The 19861-nt window shown below is 28.9% G+C and overlaps 2 protein-coding genes across 4 annotated transcripts in view; one reads left to right on the forward strand and one right to left on the reverse strand.

The window, feature by feature from the left end:
• The first annotated feature begins 1520 nt into the window (after positions 1-1520).
• Positions 1521-8772, forward strand: LOC135931156 (protein C12orf4 homolog). Of its 2 annotated transcripts, none has more exons than XM_065468066.1 (7): positions 1521-1782; positions 1832-1977; positions 2021-2238; positions 5022-5671; positions 7208-7407; positions 7491-7736; positions 8114-8772. In XM_065468066.1, exons 1-7 carry the CDS (start codon positions 1602-1604, stop codon positions 8378-8380), a joined length of 1908 nt encoding a protein of 635 aa, XP_065324138.1. In that variant the 5' UTR covers positions 1521-1601; the 3' UTR covers positions 8381-8772. The 2 variants fall into 2 exon arrangements, with proteins under 2 accessions (XP_065324138.1, XP_065324139.1); XM_065468067.1 differs by having other exon boundaries at positions 1868-1977.
• LOC135931155 (uncharacterized) overlaps positions 8760-19861 on the reverse strand; it is a 30420-nt gene continuing 19318 nt past the window's right edge. For both annotated transcript variants that reach the window (XM_065468065.1, XM_065468064.1), the window contains 10 exons: positions 18417-18822; positions 17883-18081; positions 16985-17486; positions 16461-16704; positions 16041-16293; positions 15258-15877; positions 13478-13620; positions 10679-10778; positions 10195-10486; positions 8760-9131 (listed from right to left, as the gene is read on the reverse strand). In XM_065468065.1, coding sequence (XP_065324137.1) covers positions 8821-9131; positions 10195-10486; positions 10679-10778; positions 13478-13620; positions 15258-15877; positions 16041-16293; positions 16461-16704; positions 16985-17486; positions 17883-18081; positions 18417-18822 — 3070 coding nt within the window. In that variant the 3' untranslated portion in view covers positions 8760-8820. The remainder of the gene's footprint in view (positions 9132-10194; positions 10487-10678; positions 10779-13477; positions 13621-15257; positions 15878-16040; positions 16294-16460; positions 16705-16984; positions 17487-17882; positions 18082-18416; positions 18823-19861) is intronic.

Below are 19861 nucleotides of genomic sequence, written 5' to 3' on the forward strand. Positions count from 1 at the left end.
CTAAATTACCAGAAGCATCAAAACCAGATGCATCAAACGCCCAAACAGAAGCCTCAAATTCCCCAGCACGCAAGAGGTCCCGGAGTCGAAAACGTGGATGGAAAGAGAAACGTGAAGGGAAGCGAAGGATTTAAACCTGTGTTATAGATGTGGAAAGGCCGGTCATATACGAAGATGGTCTCCAATGGAACGGTATGGAGGATCTCCAGGAACAGAGTGTGTGAAGGAAAAAAAAGAAGAGAGTCCGATAATCGCAACCATTGTCCACAGATTTACCAGTGTTAAGGGTAAGTAGGAGAATATATACAACAATTGTAGTCGCCGAAGGCGGGAAAAAAGGGAAGTGTCATTAATAAAAAATTTTTGGTAAAGTCATGATGATTTCGTTTTGGGAGTTATTTTTTTTTAATTTTATTTTTATCGCGTTAATTTTATATTTTTCGATTTGTAAAAATTATTTTTGGTTAAGTCATTATATTTTACAATTTTTGAGTTATTTTTAGTGTAATATTTTTAATTATAATTATGATTCGGGTATTTATAATTTTTAAGAAATATATTTTAGTTTGAAATTATTTTTGGTAAATCATAGCTTCCCTATAAAAGTGAAGCTAAATTTTAATAAATTTATTCATTATTTTTTATTATAAAATTTGTAAAAATTAGATTTTTTATGTTTTAAAAATTAAAAATCTAAAATAAAAGGTTTGTACATAGTAATGTTGAAATTTATTTTCTGGGAGTAATATTCACATAGAAGCGACACAACTTGATATATAGTTTTAAAAATAATTTTAAAAAAATTAATTACTTGCTCAAAAATTTGAATACTTCTTGCATAAATATTAATTTTTAAAATAGAATTTATAAATAATTATAATTTATTAATTTACATATCGTTTGGTATTGTAGTTCAAACATATTTAATTTTAAAAAGTTGCATTATATCCAAACGATTAATCTAAATAATAAATTTGTTTTTTAGTTACCGATTGAAATATATTAGCTGCCAAGTCAATATTTTAATTTCTCTCGATTCAAACTTTAGGGGTTTTGAACGTAAATTTATCTCATTTACCTTTTAAATATTTTTTAATTTTCTAAAGAGTGGACTCAAATCCTATGAATTGCTATGCGGCCTTACATATGCACATTAAAATCATCCATATAAATGATATAGCAATTATTCTAACACCCTTTTAAATTATTCTTTGAAAATTTAAAAAATATAGGTACCTTAAAAAATATTTTTAATCATTAATAACAAATTAAAAATCTTATAAAAATTTTAAAAATTTCATGAGTCAAATATTAATTATTCATGTTATTTTAGCCAAATTAAGCTACTAAAATATTCAGAACTTCCTAGTTACAGGATTTTAGGTAATAACCTTTTTAATCCTCTAGGAATGTATTAACTCCATAATATATCATATTCAAGAGAGAATAATTTATAAAATATATTTTATTCGGAAACTATATATTCGATAAAATTATACATATTCAAATTATCAGCTGTTTTTTGAATTTTGTAAATATAAGATAATTTCAGTATTTGCATGCTTTTAGATATCTATATTAATTATTAATTAATTTCCCGCATGGATATACCTGTGCCAGAATGCATTACAAGGAGTTTTATATTTGAGTATGAAGAAATATTGGAAGAAAATGGAATCAAAAAGGTAATTTTACCCATCTGTATACCCAATGAAATAGATTATGATGAGCTAATTGGTCAATATATCACTGAATATAATATTCCTCCTTATGAAGAAGAAAGTATGCACATATTATTATTGCTTTTATATAAATTAAAAAATTTTATAAGGTTTTCATAAGAAACTAATTGAATTTATAAAGCTAGAATCTATCAACCATTACAAGTTTGTAACAAATACCTATGTCAATGCATTTTTGAATAGTAATGATGATATAGTATCAAAAATAGCTGACCACTGGGCTAGTTTTTTTGAAGTTTTTTTTTTACTGACTAACTTTTAATTTAAAAGATATTTAGAATGAGCCAAAATTTTCTGAATCTACAGGAGATCTTAGTAAAAATCTTAAAGATAGATTTAATGAGATGTCAGATGAAGAAATTTTTGCAGAAGCTTATACCCATTTAATTATGACACAATATTTAGAAACAATGTTACAATTGGAAGATGAACATTTAATTCATATTAGAGATTTACTTAAACAAAGAGATCAAGATATTATAAACCTCAACAAAAAGTATATAAATGTTAAATTCCTGTAAATATTTTTTAGCCTGAGGCCCAGTAGCAAAGAAATTTTAAATATAAGTTAAGCTCAACCCAACTTTAAAATTTAAAAAAAACCAAACTAAATGCAATTATTTTATTCTCTATATTATAATTAAATTATGTATTTGACAATAACTTTGACAATTTAATGTTTAACCATTTAAATATATTATGAATCTGAAATATTTTGTGCTCAATTTTATTTTTTTAATTTTTAAATTCATATATTTGATCAGGCAAAAAAAGGTAGAATGTAAAGAAATATAACATTAATATTCTTGGATCATGGGTTGAGCTGGTTATATTTTATTGATGTTTATCAGGTGGGGCCAGCTTTGCTGAACTATAATTGATGTCTATAATATAAATTAGGACTTTATTGATCCACAAATTTTTTCCTGATCCAATGTTTACATTGTATTTTATTCTTTAACAGAGTTGTTAAGAGATACTTTTTTTTAATATATTATCTCTTATTATTTTAAACTATTTCTTTTTTTATCCCTCTTTTGTTTTGCCTTAATTACATATAAATTAAAAATAGTTTTTTTTATATCTCTTTTGTTTCACCTTTAAATACATAAAAATTGAATATCGTTTTATTTTAAGTCCATCTTTTGTTTGATTTAATTATGTACATTAAAAGTAAAACATATGGTTTAATCAAGGGTTTCTCATACTTTTGGATTCCTTAGTAAGGTGTTCATTGATTATAAATTAGATAGTTGGGTCCCGGAGATCATACTTTATTCCGAGGTATAAGTAGAGTTCCGAAAAGTATAGGGGGGTTGGTTTTATCCCCAGTTATATATGATAAAACTAACACCACTCTTCGCAAAAACGTTCTCTTTTTTCACTTTGCGCCAATTTTAATTCTTATTTAAAAGCAGCATTTATTTTTAAAAAATTTTTTTTACATTAAGCTTATAATTTATTCATTATGGCGGAATATCTATAAATTTTTTTGCTTAATAATATTTTTGCATCAATGTTAAGCTTGGATTTATATATTTCTTTACATGAGAAAATTATCATTCACATTCTTGAACTGATATCTATACAGGCGCATAGCCATAAACATTCTACGGGGGAGGGGGGGGGGGTAATTTTTTAATATTAATATCGATTTTTTGGAGCATTAAAATTTTATTAGAAATAATCATCATATAGATTTTATAAGAACCAATAATATTTGAAAATTCAAAATATTAAGAGCGAATATAATACGCTTAAAAAATATTATAGCTAATATAAGATTAAACATTTTTTTAGTGATTTAAAAATTTAATCAAAATATCAATTTCATCTTCTTCGCAATCGCGCCAATTTATTTAATAATTTGTTCTGTGTAGGGTTGTCAACTATAAAATAGCTTAGCCATATTTTTATCTATAAATATTCTAATCAATCTTCTAGTTGAGGCTCAACGTAGAAGCTTAATTCAATTTTGTAGTCTAAAAACATGACTAAGACTAAATAGAGATGATCAAAGTTCGGTAATTTAACTAGGGGATTAGATCTCGATAAGTAAAGCCTGTCTATTCAATCAATTTTAAGATGCTGTACTTTTGATATAGGTATTTATTTTCTGTATTGAAGAAAGGTTATCTCATTTGTGCTTGTACTAATTAGTGTCATTCTCGAAATATTCAGTAATTTTAATATATTTGGAAAATTTATAAAATATATTTTAAACTATGCAATGCTTCCACTTTTTTGGAGGAATATATAAAAAAATGAATCTTTCGTATCATTTAAATTCTGAAATTAATTGTCCTTCAGATACATTTGTATCTTATAAATAAAATTTAGCTAAATATTTAATTTTTCAATATCAAGATTTGATATATCTTCAGGTCAGATAGCGTTATAAGATATACTATTTGTAAATTGGATATTGTCATTTGATAAATCACAAATCGATCATTGATTTGAGTCAAAATTAAATCTAAAAGTGGAATAAAAACGGTTATTTTATAGTAATCCTCAATTTAGTCCACGTTAATATTTGAACAATTTGTTTGTCGGTGAAAATTGAGGCCTATGAATCTCAAAATATTTTGCTTTCACCTAAACAATCACATAAATCTTGAGAAATTTTTGGTATCTCTTGGTTTTCTAAGTTTTAATATAATAATATTCGCGATTCTCATAATTTCAGCCAAATCCATTTTTTTTTAAAAATATTGCACATGTTGTTATAAATAAATTGATACATTCTAATGAAAAAAAATGTTCAGTATCTAAAATTTAAAAATATTTAATAATTATAAAAAGCCAAAAACAATAAAAATATTTATATCAATTCAGGATTATTTTGCATTTTCTTAAAATATGAATCTGATATTTTTAAATCGTACATATTAGTGCCACCACAATCCGTTATTTAATATCGATAGGCCTGCAATTGGCAGGTTTTTAACAAAAAAAGCCGACCCACTCATTGTTTTGAAATTTTTTAACCCCCCCCCCTCCCCGCTCATTTTAGATTTTTTATAAAAATTTATCCACCCACCCGCTTAAAGTTTAACTGATTTGACTCTTTATTTATTTTTGAAATGTACACCTGCCCATTGTTGAAAATATTTTAGAAAATTCGACTGCGCCCGCCCGAAATATCGGCAGGCGTAGGCGGATCGAATAAAAACTCGCCCATACCAGACCTCTAATCGATACAGCCTTCTTATATAGTTGTTAAATAGAAAGTTAACCAGAGTTATAAATAATTGTCCCATATATTTTTTATTTAAGGAATAAACTTGAAATGGAAGATGCATTAAATTCTAATATCAATAAATTGGTCAGTTCTTTGGCCAATTCTCATTCGGACGAAATGCATTTGTCTCAATCTAGTTGGGATAGTAAACTTACCTGTGTCAAGGCGGTTCAAAGGAAAGAGTTAAGGGAATGGGTCATGAAAGTTTACGAAGATGATATATTACTCAAAAAGCATGATAATGACAGTGTTAGTAATGACGCAAATGGTAGGATTATGAAAATTGATAAAGATGCTAAAAATAAAGACACTTTAATATTAAATTCCTGTAAATCTGATGAGCAGATTGATAATAATCTTTTTAAAATTACGGGTGATATATCGGATGTCATTAAAAATATAAATATCGACGATGATACCCATGATTCGTGCAGGGTATTTCAGGAAGAAAGCTTCAGCGTTCATCTGGGATGTCAGCTCAAATCTATGTACAATTTGAGACTTCTCAAATGTAATTACTTGCCTCATTTTTGCGATTTCCAAAACAATTCAAGAACTGCCAAATCATACAGTCCAGACCCCGTAAAACTACAAACATTACTTACTCTCTATACCGACAAACTGAACGCTATCATATTAATCGAAGACGGCCGTTTGAACCCGACTGTTCCAGGAATGCTCAATGGTATCCATTTTTTTATTATTTAAATAGATATTTACTTCTATTTTATTTTTTTAGAGGCCATCTTGGATAAATTCCTTGACGAAACAAAGATTTTTTTTAGTAGGAAGTGTCCGGTGCTTAGAAAAAAAAACAATTAGCAGCAGCCGCTGAAACAATAACAACTTTTTTGTTAAATCTCGGTATTTTTATTGTGCTAATTAAATAATGGGACTTTAAAAATAAATTCTTAAATATCGCGGAATTTAATTGCATAGAGTGAAAAATCGATTCTACTTGCTTCTAAAATGCGACCGACGTATTTTTTTTCACTGCTTGCAAAAGAAGCCAATAACGGCAAATATTTTTATTTGATTACTTGTTTCCATTGGGCTCCACTTCCTTTTTGAAATTTAATTTTAAACAAGTTCTCTTTGGTCCAGGCTAACGTGGGCTATAGCTGGACAGGCATCGCTATAGTAAGCGGTGCAACCAATGCTAGAGCTCTCCAATTCACCCAGGCCAAACTCTAGCCTAAAATTTTTTAAATATTTTGGACCAGGTTCGGGCCTGAAAAAATATTTAAAAATATGTCTTTTGTTTTATCGACATAATAAAAATTCAAATTGGACAAAGCAATTATTAATTTTTTTTTAAACTTTATATAAATAAGTTTAATTAATTTTTTTTGACTTGAAAATTTCGGTCCGGGTGCTGGTCTAAAATATAAATACGAACGGGGCTCGAGTCTAATAATTTTAAAATATTTAAATCCGCTTTTAAGAATTAAATAAAAATTCCGCAAATAAGATTTAATTTGCAATTGGCTGACGAAATATGAATAACAAATCTTTGTTCATAATATTTAGTAATTATATCAGAGACTGCAGGCCCGGCCCGGGTACCAGGGCCGAGCCGTACTTTAAATTTTTAAAATATACCCGGGCCGGGCCTGAATTTTTTTTTAAATACCCTGGCCGGGCCGTATTTTTTTAAAAAATTTATACAACATGAATTATTATATTCGTCAATTAGATATGGTTATAATGATTATATATAGTTATGATTAATATAATGTTTGGTGAAAGTTAACACTAGCTAACACTCATAGTATCTATTACATAATAAAATTATAGTTTTCCTGCCATGGAATAAATACGCAAAGGATTAAATACATTATTATATAATATTACTTGCTTATTAAATGATAATACTCGCCGAAAAATATGATAAAATACGTAATAATAAATTTTTTGTATATACCAGGTCGAATATAATTTTAAAAAATATCCAGGCCGGGCCGGGCTTAAAATTTTTAAACCCGGGCCGAGCCGTAAAAAATTTTTGAAAAAATCCGGGCCGGGCCGAAAATTTTTTAATATGGTACCTCTGCAGGTCTCTGAATTATGTATTATTCTTTCCACTCTTCTTAACTTCTCAGGGCAGACATTGTGACGTAAAATTATTGTGATTCCCTTATTAGCCTTTTATAATACGAGTCTCGAATATATTATACTTTACATTTTTTTATCCCTTATTCTTATATTTTTTCGGAGCCAGAATTAGCAAAAATATGCGAAAAATCGACAGAATATCATTTTCCCGATTTGGATCATCAATTAGATAACGTGAGACGTATATGCTCATCATCCTCCGATGTCAATGCTATCGCTAATAACGATAATTTTTCCTCTCGTATTATGAAAGTAGAAGTTAGTGGAGACATTAAATCAACCGAACGTATTGCCGCAGATCCTGATGTAATCAATTTTATTTTAACTTAATTAACGCCTACTTTCTATTATAACAATGGCTGACTTTCCATATTAAATTATACGTATAGCAAATTCTTGAAACTGGGGACGTGTACATAACTCGGCATTCCAACTTATCCCGGACCCATGTGGTTTTTCACTTGTGCGTTAACGAGATGGATGAATGGAACTGGTTAGGGTCCGGTATGGATACCAGTGTTAGGCAGCATTTCCAACTTTTCGAAGGTCTCAGGAACATAGTTAAAACTTGTTTCAGTCTTTACGACGTTCAATCGTTGACCATACCCTTACTGTTGGGCAACCAATTAAACGAGGTTATTTACTCTTTTTTTTGAAGAAATAAAGTTTTAAATTTCGAATTTATAATTAGGCCATATAAATTAGTATTTTAAATCATTATAGAGTATGGTAGACAAATGACTTCCCATTTTATATCTTATGGTCCAAGAATGTTAAAGATATTTTTGAAGTATATTACACTCATTTTAGGTTAGGAAATAGTTTATTTTAATTTTTTTGCAGATGATCAACCCTGTAACCAGAAATTTTTGCTAAGAGTTAGTAAAAAGGGGCAATTATTTTTTTAGTTTATAACCTAGGTTGCTTGTATAAACTCGTTATATAGTATCTGCGATATTCGCTCATATCTTAACTATAATTTAATTGCATAAAACCAATATTTTGGTGATAGGAAATGACCCTGAATTGGTGCCTTAAAAGGGCAGAGCTAGTTTTTAAATGCGTCAAGGGTTACGTGATAGAGAGTCAAAGCTTTTCGTCTAGCCCCTTATATCAGCCCCATATTATTACATCGTCGACCGTGGACTCGAGTGTATCGCATAACAAATGTAAAATCGTACAATTTCAATTGCCGGCTCAAATGAGTGAGACAGCCTTCGATAATATATGTAACACCTTACCCAATATATTCAGACTCCCAACACCCATCGTTAGGTGATTCGTACTATGAAAATTAAAACAGTGGTGATGAAAGTTCTGATAATATCCCAAGCATAATCTTTATTTATAATTCCGTCTATTTATATTTATAATATAATAATTAGACCATTTGTTTAAGAAAACTAAATAATTTGAGTTAAAAGTCATGATTTAACTTAAAACTACGTTTAATATATTTTGTACCCTTTTTTTCCAATGGTATCTTATAAAATTATATTTTAAGTAAAATTAAACTAAAAATATGCATAGAATTATTTTTTATCTTTCTTTCTATCCCCATAAACCTCATACCATGGAAGGCTAAGGAAATTTCAATTAGTAAATTACCAACATTTCAAAAATAAATTTAATTATTATTTTTTTTGATAAATGCATTATTATAGAACAATCAACGAATATAAATTATAATAAAAATTCGCATTTTTTATAAACAATTTATCATTCTTGATTTATGTTTTGTTTCCCATGCGTATACATAGTATTTGAGTTGCCTTCGATTATAATCGTAGCGGTAGCCGTTATTTTCGTGATATGATGATGACCTGGACTCATGTTTATATTATCCAATCTACTCTTCTTGGTAAATTCTCTTTCGACGTTTTCACTTTCGATAAAATCTTTCTGTGGCGTGTTACGATTTATTATCACGGTATTGTTTTTGCCATCAATGTCATTCATATTGGGTATATGAATATATATATTGGGCTCGACCGTAATACTCTCTTTGGAATTCGTTGAGAAGTTCTCTTCTAATAAAAATTAAAAATTCTTTTATTAAAATGAGGATCAACAACATATTTTTTTGCCAATAAAATATTCTTCAACAAATCTTTTTTTTTAAAAAACACTCTAATTGGCAGTTACGAAATTAATGTTTTAAAAACGATCCGTTATAATAAAATATTTCCCTATCTACAAAAAGACAATTCTCCAAAAAAAACATAGAAAATAATTTAAAACTTTTCGGCAATCTACTTTATTTTTTTTAACTTGATGTTATCAAAAGGACCTGGTGGTGTATGCTAGGTTTAGTATTATATTACACTACTGGTATAAAAAAAATTTTAGTTTAATTTTATCAAAAGGAGAAGGTGTATATGCTAAGTTTAGTATTATATCACACTATTAGATTTATTTAAAAAATGCAGAATTTTTTTCCTGAAAACTCACCTCATTTTTTTATCTTTCCAAATTATATTTTTTCACTTGACCCGAATTTGAAAAAAAAAATCATTTTTAAGCCCCGGGTTTTATTTTTTTTTAAATTCATTAATATGAATAATTTAATATTTTTGGTTAAACAAAAGGGAAATTGAATAATATGAGCTGTAAATGAGTATTAAATGCTCCATTATATGCTTTTCCAAATGATTAATTGAAAATTTGTTTAAAAAAAAAGGCCTGGCCAGGTTTGGTTAGGTAAAAAAATTAAATCTAGCCTAGCCCAAATTTTTATAGCCTTTGGTCTCTGGGCCTGTAGGGTCTCTAAACTTATACTAAAATAATTTTGTGTATATGGTGAATTTCATATCAAATCAACGAATGTTTCAACCCGACCCCCTCAGATTTTATTTAAATTTTGTATATTGGTAGTACAACTAAGAAAAAAAATGAAATTTTACTTTCTTACACTACTCCCTCGCTAAGATATGGGGGTTTAAAGAGCGGGATGGTACATTTTAGGCAAAATGCAGTTCATTAACTTTCAAATATCTCGAGAATAAATTAAGTTAGGGCAATATTTGTGAACCCGAATTAGGGTCCATAACCTAACATAATATTTTAAGAACCCATTTTGTTTTATATGATCACCTGATATAGTTGATAACGAGTTATCAGAAATGGAGAACAAGTATTTGTTATTGCGATGACCCTTTCTTTTACTCCTGCCATAATTTTTGCTAATATAACGAGAAATATCGACCTTTTCTGTATTATATCTACAATTATCTACCATTAATCGTTTCATTTCTTGATTCCTACCGAATTGTAGGTTATTTTGTGTAGCGGGCGGCGAATTGGCGTTATAATTATTTTCGACGGTAGAAGTATTTTTATCTATGGGTGGCATGATGAAGTGATATGATTCACGTGAAAGCACGATCTGTTATTATATGAACATAATAATTTACAAAATTTATCATTTAAATTAGCTTCGAAACAACTTGAACCGTATTTTATAAAATAAAATTTTGTTTTTAAAAAGTTGTTTATAAGAAAAGCTAGTTAATTTAATTAACTGCGATTTTGAAAATATTAATGAAAAGTTATAAATATATGGGAAAAAAATTGTTACCATTGAATTTAGAGGTGTAGCGCATACTATGATGGGATACAGAATAAAGATGAGCGAGACTGTAGTTATTAAGCCTATAATTAATGAGTCGCATAGTAATCTAAAAAAAAAATTTAATACTGGTTACAGTAAAATTTGTATTAGGAATGTATAATAAAAATTACCAATTTTTATAAAAAATTCATAAAAAATAGAAGAAAAATGATTGTTAGCAAATAAATCGATTAATAAATTATATCACTAGCAAGGGATTTGAACTGAACAGGTTACATATAAAGTTTATAGGTTCAAGAGGTGGACGCGGGACAATTTTTTTATTTACAACCTGCCCACTCGTGCTGGCACTTAAAAAATTCACGCCTATTTTACGACCGATGCTTAATTATTTTTAGCTTGACCCGCCCACTAATCACAATCACAATTTTGATCACGCAAGTCACACGCGGAAAAAAATCACTATTTTTAAATTAAAATCAATTTCTGTTTTGAAAAAAAAAACGTTTTTTGGAAATGGCCCTAAACATTTTTGGTTGTAATTAATAATTATCTACTAGTGGCACATTTATTTGTTATATTATGAGTTCGTCTTTCCTCTAGTTGTAAAAGATTATTAGCTATATAAAAATCTCGTTCACTGAAAGTAGAAATGGCTAGAACCTTAGGCAATCATTTTGTTTGCAATACAATTCTTAAATTAATTTTACTTAGAAGTAGGGTTCTGCCGATATTTAATATCGGATAGAATCGGTACCAATATTTAGCGTTTTTAAAAAATATCAAATCGGACCGATATTTTTGTAAAAACCTGTCCGATATGATATTTTTATTGTTTTGGGTTATTTTATGATTGTATTTTGTACATATAATTTTTTTGTATTTTATAAATAATTTCATAATAATAAATTATTGAACGAGAAATTTTACACTATTTTTTGTTATATTATTTGCAACAAGAAAAGGACTTAAAAATATCTAACTAGCCACGTTTACTAGTTCAAACAGTTCGATCTAGCCAATTAAAAAAGTTAATTCAAGATTTTTAGGCAATTCTAGGTCACTCAAGCTTATTGATTTTGCCCACAGGGTAGAAAGGTTTGGACATTTCTTAGCAAAATAACGAGGCTTTATGTAATAATATTTTGGCAAAATTATCGATATAGCCGTTCTTAAAAATTGAGTAAATGGAACTGTTTAACAACATTATATTCACCCATAAACATTGCACACATTTATGAGATTTTGAATAATTTAAAAAAAACACATAATCGTCCGTGAAAGTTTATTGATTTTTTTTAATTAGAAAATATTGATATTCTTATGACCTTGATTTAATGATAGGCTGGTAAATAAAAATCAATATAAATATTAGATCGGGTTTTTAATATAGAATTGGATCGGTGAAAAATTTGTGAATCTGCACAGCCCTAATTGAGGGAAAAAAATTTAATAGAATTTTAAATTTAAATTAGGAAACTTTAATGAAGATAAAGAAATTAGCTTACATGTTTATTGAATTTTTTTTTAAATTAAATCACAAGATAAATATGTAAGGAAGGATGTATTTCTATCTCTCTTTTATTAAGGTGATCAAATTTTAAAATTAAAATTTTATAATTCTTAAAAAAATTAATTTAAATTTTCCGTGATTCGCGTAAAATTTCAATTAACGCCCAATAATTTTTTTGGAAAAGCCCGCCACGCTCAATTACGGTTCGAAATGCAATATTCATTCATAATCGCGTACGGGTCCGCTTCTAGTTAAGATGTTAAAAATTGCAGGTTCGGTTATTTTCTTCAGCAAGAGTTTCAATTTTCTTTTAAAAATGGTTCGTTCTAAAATTACTATTTATAATCAGATTTCTAACAAAACCAGTATAACCCGGTTGTTTAGATCACCTGACTTAAGTCAACACAACTCCAATATGGTTTAGCCATCATTTGGCCTAAAAAAATAGACATAAACAAGTAACTCGAACTTCAACTTAAAAATTGAGGTTATTTTTTTTAGGATAATAGACACTCTAACCCGGTAAAATAAAACTATAAGGGCGTATCCCGAAATTATGGCCCAACTCATGGACATTATTTTAATCACGTGATCTGTCAGATTTGACAAATTATTAATAAAAATGATTAAGTATTATTAAAAACCATTTTTAATATATCTAAATCCTAACTCACATCTCTCAAACCTTTAATTAACTTTAATTCATATCTCTCTAACTATTAATCCTACATTCTCATTTAATAATATATTTAATACAATTAAAAAAATGTCTCCTGAGATGCGTAGTCGTTATTTGTTTTAAAATCTAGTCCCTGTTCGTCTTATACTTTTTAAGACTTATTTCTGTTTAGACCATTCTTTTCCGATTTTGAACTAGGAACGTTTTACTCTGTTTTATAAGAAGCCATAATAAAGTAGTGTTTAACGGCTTGATTTGAGCCGATTTTTTTAAAAACGGCTAACTCAATATTTTATCCATAATAATATTACGCAAGCCCGAATATTTTGCTCATAGACGGCACAAAGGGTCTTGACATTAATTAGCGAAATCTCGAGGCTTAGGCAATATTTTTTTGGATTAAATATTGAGTTAGCCGTTTTTAAAAATCTGCTCAAAACTAGCCGTTTAACAACACTATAATAAAGGGCTTAAATAGATTTCTGTTCAGGAGTCAGGATAAAGATTACTGGTTAAACTCTGATTCAGAAAAAGCCCCGTTCCGATCTTCTGGGTTTCTGATTAGTGACACCGATTACTAAATATAAATTAAATATGTACAATTTCTACGAACTTTTGAACGACCAAAAAAGACGAAAATTTGAGGCTAATGACGCAAATGGCATAACCAACGGCCATGTTGAATAACAAAGAGGTAAATGTACGTAAGACCATCTTTAATCGGTGTTGCTTTCTCCCCAGAAAAGTTGTATAGGCCTTGGATAAATTTATCAAAAATATAAAATTAGGTAAGGAAGAAAACCAAATAATTTAAAATTTTTAGAAGGCTGGGTCAAGAGTGGTGTATCGATACCAATTTTTGGAGGCCGATTTGATCCGATATTATCTCGATATCAGTCGATTTCCGATCCGATATCACTAATTTCATTTTGTTTGTTACTCATTATATATATTTTTTTAATTTTTCATGGTACCCTACTACTTTTTTATTTAGTATGCCATCATCTATGAACTACACTATAATCATAACGGGTCATTGTAAATTATACTGCCATCATTAAACCTATTATTCTAGGCTTACTTATTAATCTAAAAATACATTATTAATATTCATAAATCATTTTTTTAAATATAGTTAAAATCGTTGTAATTATTTTTTTGTTCCGAAAGCCTTTCCATCGTTTAGAAAGTAGAGTATTCCATTAGTCTATTTATGTTCAATGTATGTTGTACATATTTTTTGTAAAATTATTTTATAATTTAACATTCTAAGCATCCTTTATGCCCTGCGCTTATATCCTATTTTTAAATCTTTCTATCCTTTTTTATCATTTATAAAAAAGGACTAACCAAAAATTCAATGAAACAGGGTGGTCTCATGCTTCATTACCCACCAAAAGTGGTGGTTTGAGGATTAGATCTCCCACAGATATGCTCACAATGCCTTTATTTCAAGCAGTCTAATTTCTAACCCCATAATCATTTCCCACATTTCAAAAAATGACTTTTCCATAGATCCTGTTATGGAAAACACGTGTTGTTGATGTCCCTTTGCCTGATTCCAAAAGACAGAAGGATTGGGATAAGCCAGTTGTAGCTAGCTGCGTTGAATCCCTATTATCTTTGTTACCAACTGACCGTTCTCACTTCACTTATTTAATTAATAGATTCGGGCACGAATTCTTAGGAAATAACCCTTCTAGCAATTTTCACCCAACTCACCAACAATGAGCTTACCCATGCTATTGAAATCCGCTTTAATTATATGATAACCTTTCCCCACATATGCTTTGGCTGCAGAACTCGAAGAGACAGCAAGGAAGCCACAAGTTACAGTGTATATCGTGGAATCCTTGGGCATAACTCCTTGGTAAGCATGCATTATCCTTCTTCAAAGATTATAATCTCACATCTGCAAGCTTACTAGCGATCCTGGAGTTCTTCCTCAGGCAGATACTGGCCATAGCTATCCTTAAAGCGAATTAAATAAGCTTCAATGGCAACTTTGCTTCAAAGAAATTATTTAAATATTTATAATAAAAATTTATCAAAATTCTCTTTAGTGAAAAAAGAAATTTTTAAAATGTATTTTATTAATTTTTTCCATCTTATTATTTATTATGTATTTTTAAAATTTATTATATACTTAATTTATGAATTATTTTTTTTATAAAAAAAATTCTATTAAGACGCCATTTTATCTGATCGAAAATATTTATATCGGCCGGTATACGATATTTTTTTAAAAAAATATAGGAATAATCGGCCTGATCCAATTAATAAAAATATTGGTATTGTGTCCTAACTAGCAGCGGAAATAAGATCTTAAATTTATTCTCCGCGCTCGTTTAGGACATTGCTCATAAAAATCATTAAAACACTAATAATTATACATGTATGAATCGAACGAAAAATCCAGAACTCATCGCGACAGCCAATAAAATTCCTAATATGTTATAGTAATTGATTCCTGGCATGTCATTGTCTCTTGGAAACGATAATCGATTTTTCCCACCGTAACATTTAAAATATCCTGTAGCCGCTAAAACCAAACAACTCATCAGAATGTAAATTAGGTGGAATACTGTAAATCCCGAAAGAATTAAGCCGAAATTATAGTTTCTTACAGTTTCCGTAGAAACACCAATACCATCTTTTTCCCTATATAAGTCTGTAGCAACATTTTCAAGGTGTGATTTGACATGAGCACTATCCGATACTTTAGTTAAATGGCTTATTCCAAACCAAAAAAGTATCAGCATGACATAAAAAAACGCTAGCACGGTCACTATTATGAAGCACCATAGATGGAAAGATATGAATTGCTGATATATAGAGAAGGGTAATCCTACGAAGAGGCTTCTAATGTGAGGAGATAGGTTTGCGTCTTTATCGATCATTTTATCATTGCCGATTAATTTCAGCAATGAGTCAACTCCATGGGCATTTCTCAGGTTTACTCCCTTGATGTAAAAAGGAACGGTGGAGGATAGAAAATGCCTGGACTTGGGAACTATATAATATAATAAATATTTTAAGATGTAATAGTCCCAAGTTGTTTGATAGACAGAGTTAAACAAAATTAAATTTTAATAATTTTTTTTTAAAAAACAGATGATTTTGATGCAAGGATAAAGTAAAACGGGGGAAATTATTAGAAAAGGTAGTTTTTATACTTTCAAAATCAAGTTCGTAGGGGTCAAAGGTCCATTCATCCTCGTTTATATGGGGCTCAAAATTGGGCTGACTTTCACCGTAAAGGCTTTCGGATCTACTCACCCACGCAGTGGTATAATGGCGAAACCCTAAGGGATTTATCATTCCGTCATCGTTCACCAATTGAAAATCGCGCGCGTTAAATAGATTCTGGCCAAATTTTTTGACGTCCTTCATTCGACCGTTTCTAAGAAATCCAGTTGCTTTGAATGGCTGATTTTGTAGAAAATATTTTATAAATGAATTATAAGGGCAGCTCGACGTTACTAAAATTTACTTATTACTTTAGGCGTTATCGAAAAAAAACTTAAGTGAGCTGGCATACACCCGGCAAAAATATAATTTAAAAAAAACATAAATATTTGTATTGATTAATTTACTCTAAACAATCCATGCTTTTGATCATCTCTGACGTTCTGTGCAAATATTTTTCTGGTCTGTTCTATTAAAGCCCCGGCTAAAATCCCGTTAATACTAGCGTTGGGGTGCCATACCATCATTTTATCATGATCTTCATTTTTGTTCGATTTTTCCGATTTTAGGAGAGGTAATGTGGGTTTCAATTGAATGTTCTTTAGCATGATGTCGCGTTGATAATCATCTTGAATGGTCAACAACCAATCCCTGTTAATTTTTATTTATTATATAAACATATTAAATTTCCAATAGCATCCCATCTGTATATTTAGATAAAAACCAAGGAAAATGATTTTAACCTTGCTCAGAAATGTAAAATCAATAAATCAGAGAATTACATTATATGCAGAATATTTTAACTCCGACACGGCTTTAATTTTTATTCCATTTTCTGATTACAGTTTTATTAAGCCCTACCATTTTACCTGAAGTTGTCTAAGACAATTATTATGCCCCAGTTTAAACCATTTCCCCCCTCCCTCTTTACCTCATATGGCATAACCAAAAGTTGACGCTTCTACACGCGTGATCTTGATCAGCAGAATAATTGTTTGCGTGATCCATTATGTCCACAATTTCGTTATTATAACTACCATTTTTCTTCTCATTATTAGTTCTTAATGTATCATAAAAGATTTCAGAATATAGAAAATATTCAGAGCTAGTCGAATTTACGAAATCGGAAATAATCGTTCCAGAGGAATCATCTACAAGATCTTGCAACAATCTATAGAGAGCTCTTTGCTTGGGTTTACTAAATTGGGTGAATTGGTTATAATCGCTGGTATCCTTGTGTAGAAGTAAGTAAAATACGGGTTCTATATCAAAATGCAAGAGATTTAGAGCTTCGAAATGAGTTATAGACGGTGAATGGCTAGGATAAAACATGGATATATCAAATCGTCCCCAATTTAGTATCCGGTGAGGATATGATGGATCGTTGTTTAGTTTTACACGAAAATCTAGGTTCTGATAATTTTTTGAGGCAGCTAAATATTATTTATTATTTTAATAAAATTTTTAAATTAATTCCGAGATCAAATATAAATTTCGCAAAAATATTGGGTTGTTTTCAAAAATCGACGTTTAACAACACTAAATCAAAAAAATAATATAAGATAATTCAATTCAAATATTGTATTATAACTCATATTCAAATTATATTTTAATCTAGAGATCTGTAAAAGTAGACGCGGCCCAAACGGGCTTCGGACCGAGCCTAATATTTTTTAAAAAAATCAGGACTGGGTCATTCTCTTTAAAACAATTTGCAGTTATTTAAAATAATATAATTTTAAATTCTCGGGCACAAAAAAATAAAAAATGGCAAAAGCCGGGTTCAACTTCTGTTTTCGCAATAAATAAAAATAAGGATTTTTTTTTACAATGATCTTTATGGTATTCAAAGGCATGGAAATGCTTTTGATAGTAACCGATAGCGATTATTGACAAAAACGCGATCAATATCGTCAAACCACAAAATAACACGAAGCGTGATGTAAAATTTCTAAGCACTAATGGTTTATCACTTGCGTCAAAAGATTGACCCGTATCGCGTGGATGCTTATTTGATCGAAGATTAATCTTTTATTTGTGTTTTAAAAAAAAAGATAACCGAAAATTAAGTTTTAGAAAAAATCGGTTAGAGTCTTTTAACATTGGATTGATAAAATATTAGTCAATGAAATGAGCGAAAAATAAGAGAAAATGAATGAGGCGAGAAATTTTCATTATATGGCCAACTTCGAAAAAGTTGATATTATGATAATATGTTAACTAAGTATAAATAATATAAATGAAAAAGTTTAAAGGATTAGTGATCCAACTATGAATATAAGCAGAATCGAATTCATAAACTTTCCTAAAAACTCCCATAAAAATATGATTTAAAAATCATATATATACATTCAATTTGTTACCTTGGTAAAACCTTGATCTAGCTTGAACCATCTAAACCAGCCATAATATTTATTATTATTGTCGTCAATATCCGTCGATTTCAAATGCGAAGATGTGAAAAGAAGCTTAAAATAATACGTTTCTAAATAATGCCCAAACGAGGATACATGAAATCGTCTGCCTTTTTCGTAAATATTATAATACCCATCGCGATTACCGTTTCTCAGATTGTAACACGAGGGCGATAACTTGATAAAATTATTATCGACCTTGTAACGTGATTTATAGTCGCTATTATCATTACTACACGAGGAAACAATATCAGGGACATTGTGCGAGGGGAGATTTTGTTGCATTTCGTAATATATGCTGGAACCATGATGTAAAATAGTTGGGTCACATTTATTTTTGCCAACAAACTCTGACCTTTAAAATAAATTACATGTATGTATAATGATGTATGGTAATATTATAAGTATATTTTGTAGCTTAGTATATTTAAAAATTTAGGAATATATAATCTTCGAGAAGTTTATTAAATTTCTCAATATGCCTCCAACAAAATTCGTATTCAAAATGTAGTCGTAAATTTGGATTACAAACAATTAGAGTGGAACTCTTTTGTCAAATCGATTTGATAAAAATATCGAATAAATAAAGCCATCAGAGTAGTTTTTATAATATTAGATTTTTCTTTAATTTGTATATTTGATAAAAAGATAAATAATATATCTATTAGCGTCAATGTGTTTTTGCCGGCAACGTGTTATTTTCAATTTAAATTCATTTTTTGCGCGCGTTTTTACCGGAAATGTTTTCCGTGTTCGGTTACCTACCTTATAAATATGAGACAATTTGGCTTTGAACTTTTGAACTTAATATAAATTATATTAGTTTTTTCCATAGATTTTTTATATAAATTATAAATGACTCAAAGGTTAACGGCGAAATTATATAAAATTCATAAGATAGGTATTCCAAACATGCTGGATTAAAAATCATATTTTTAAATTTAAAAAAACGTGCAAAAAAAATGTTTTTAAGTTGAAAAAAACACATTGACACTGACATATCTATACATATGATTCTTAAAATTAAATATTGTTATTTATTATATGTACAATATAATTATCAGTAAATATGCATATTTTAATTGTATTTTTCTTTCTAATATATTTTGAAAAAACGTTGTTCGAATTTAACGTTCGTTCAATTTTAAAAATATTTTTATTTTTATTTATTTGAAAAATTTAATATTTCCGAATTTTTTTTAAAAAATGAAAATTTCATGGAATAAAATATTGAAATCTTTATTCTCGCAAAACAATGTTGTTTACTTCTTAATCGGCTGTGTATTTCCTTTTCACATTTCAATTTTTAACACATAGTTTATTAATTTGAATATTATTGTTTATATTTTAATTTAATATAAGCATGGATATTATTATTTAATCCTCATCATCTG

This window comes from Gordionus sp. m RMFG-2023, chromosome 1 (genome assembly GCF_954871325.1).
Source record: "Gordionus sp. m RMFG-2023 chromosome 1, tfGorSpeb1-WG-v2, whole genome shotgun sequence".
Classification (NCBI taxonomy): Eukaryota; Metazoa; Nematomorpha; class Gordioida; order Chordodea; family Parachordodidae; genus Gordionus; species Gordionus sp. m RMFG-2023.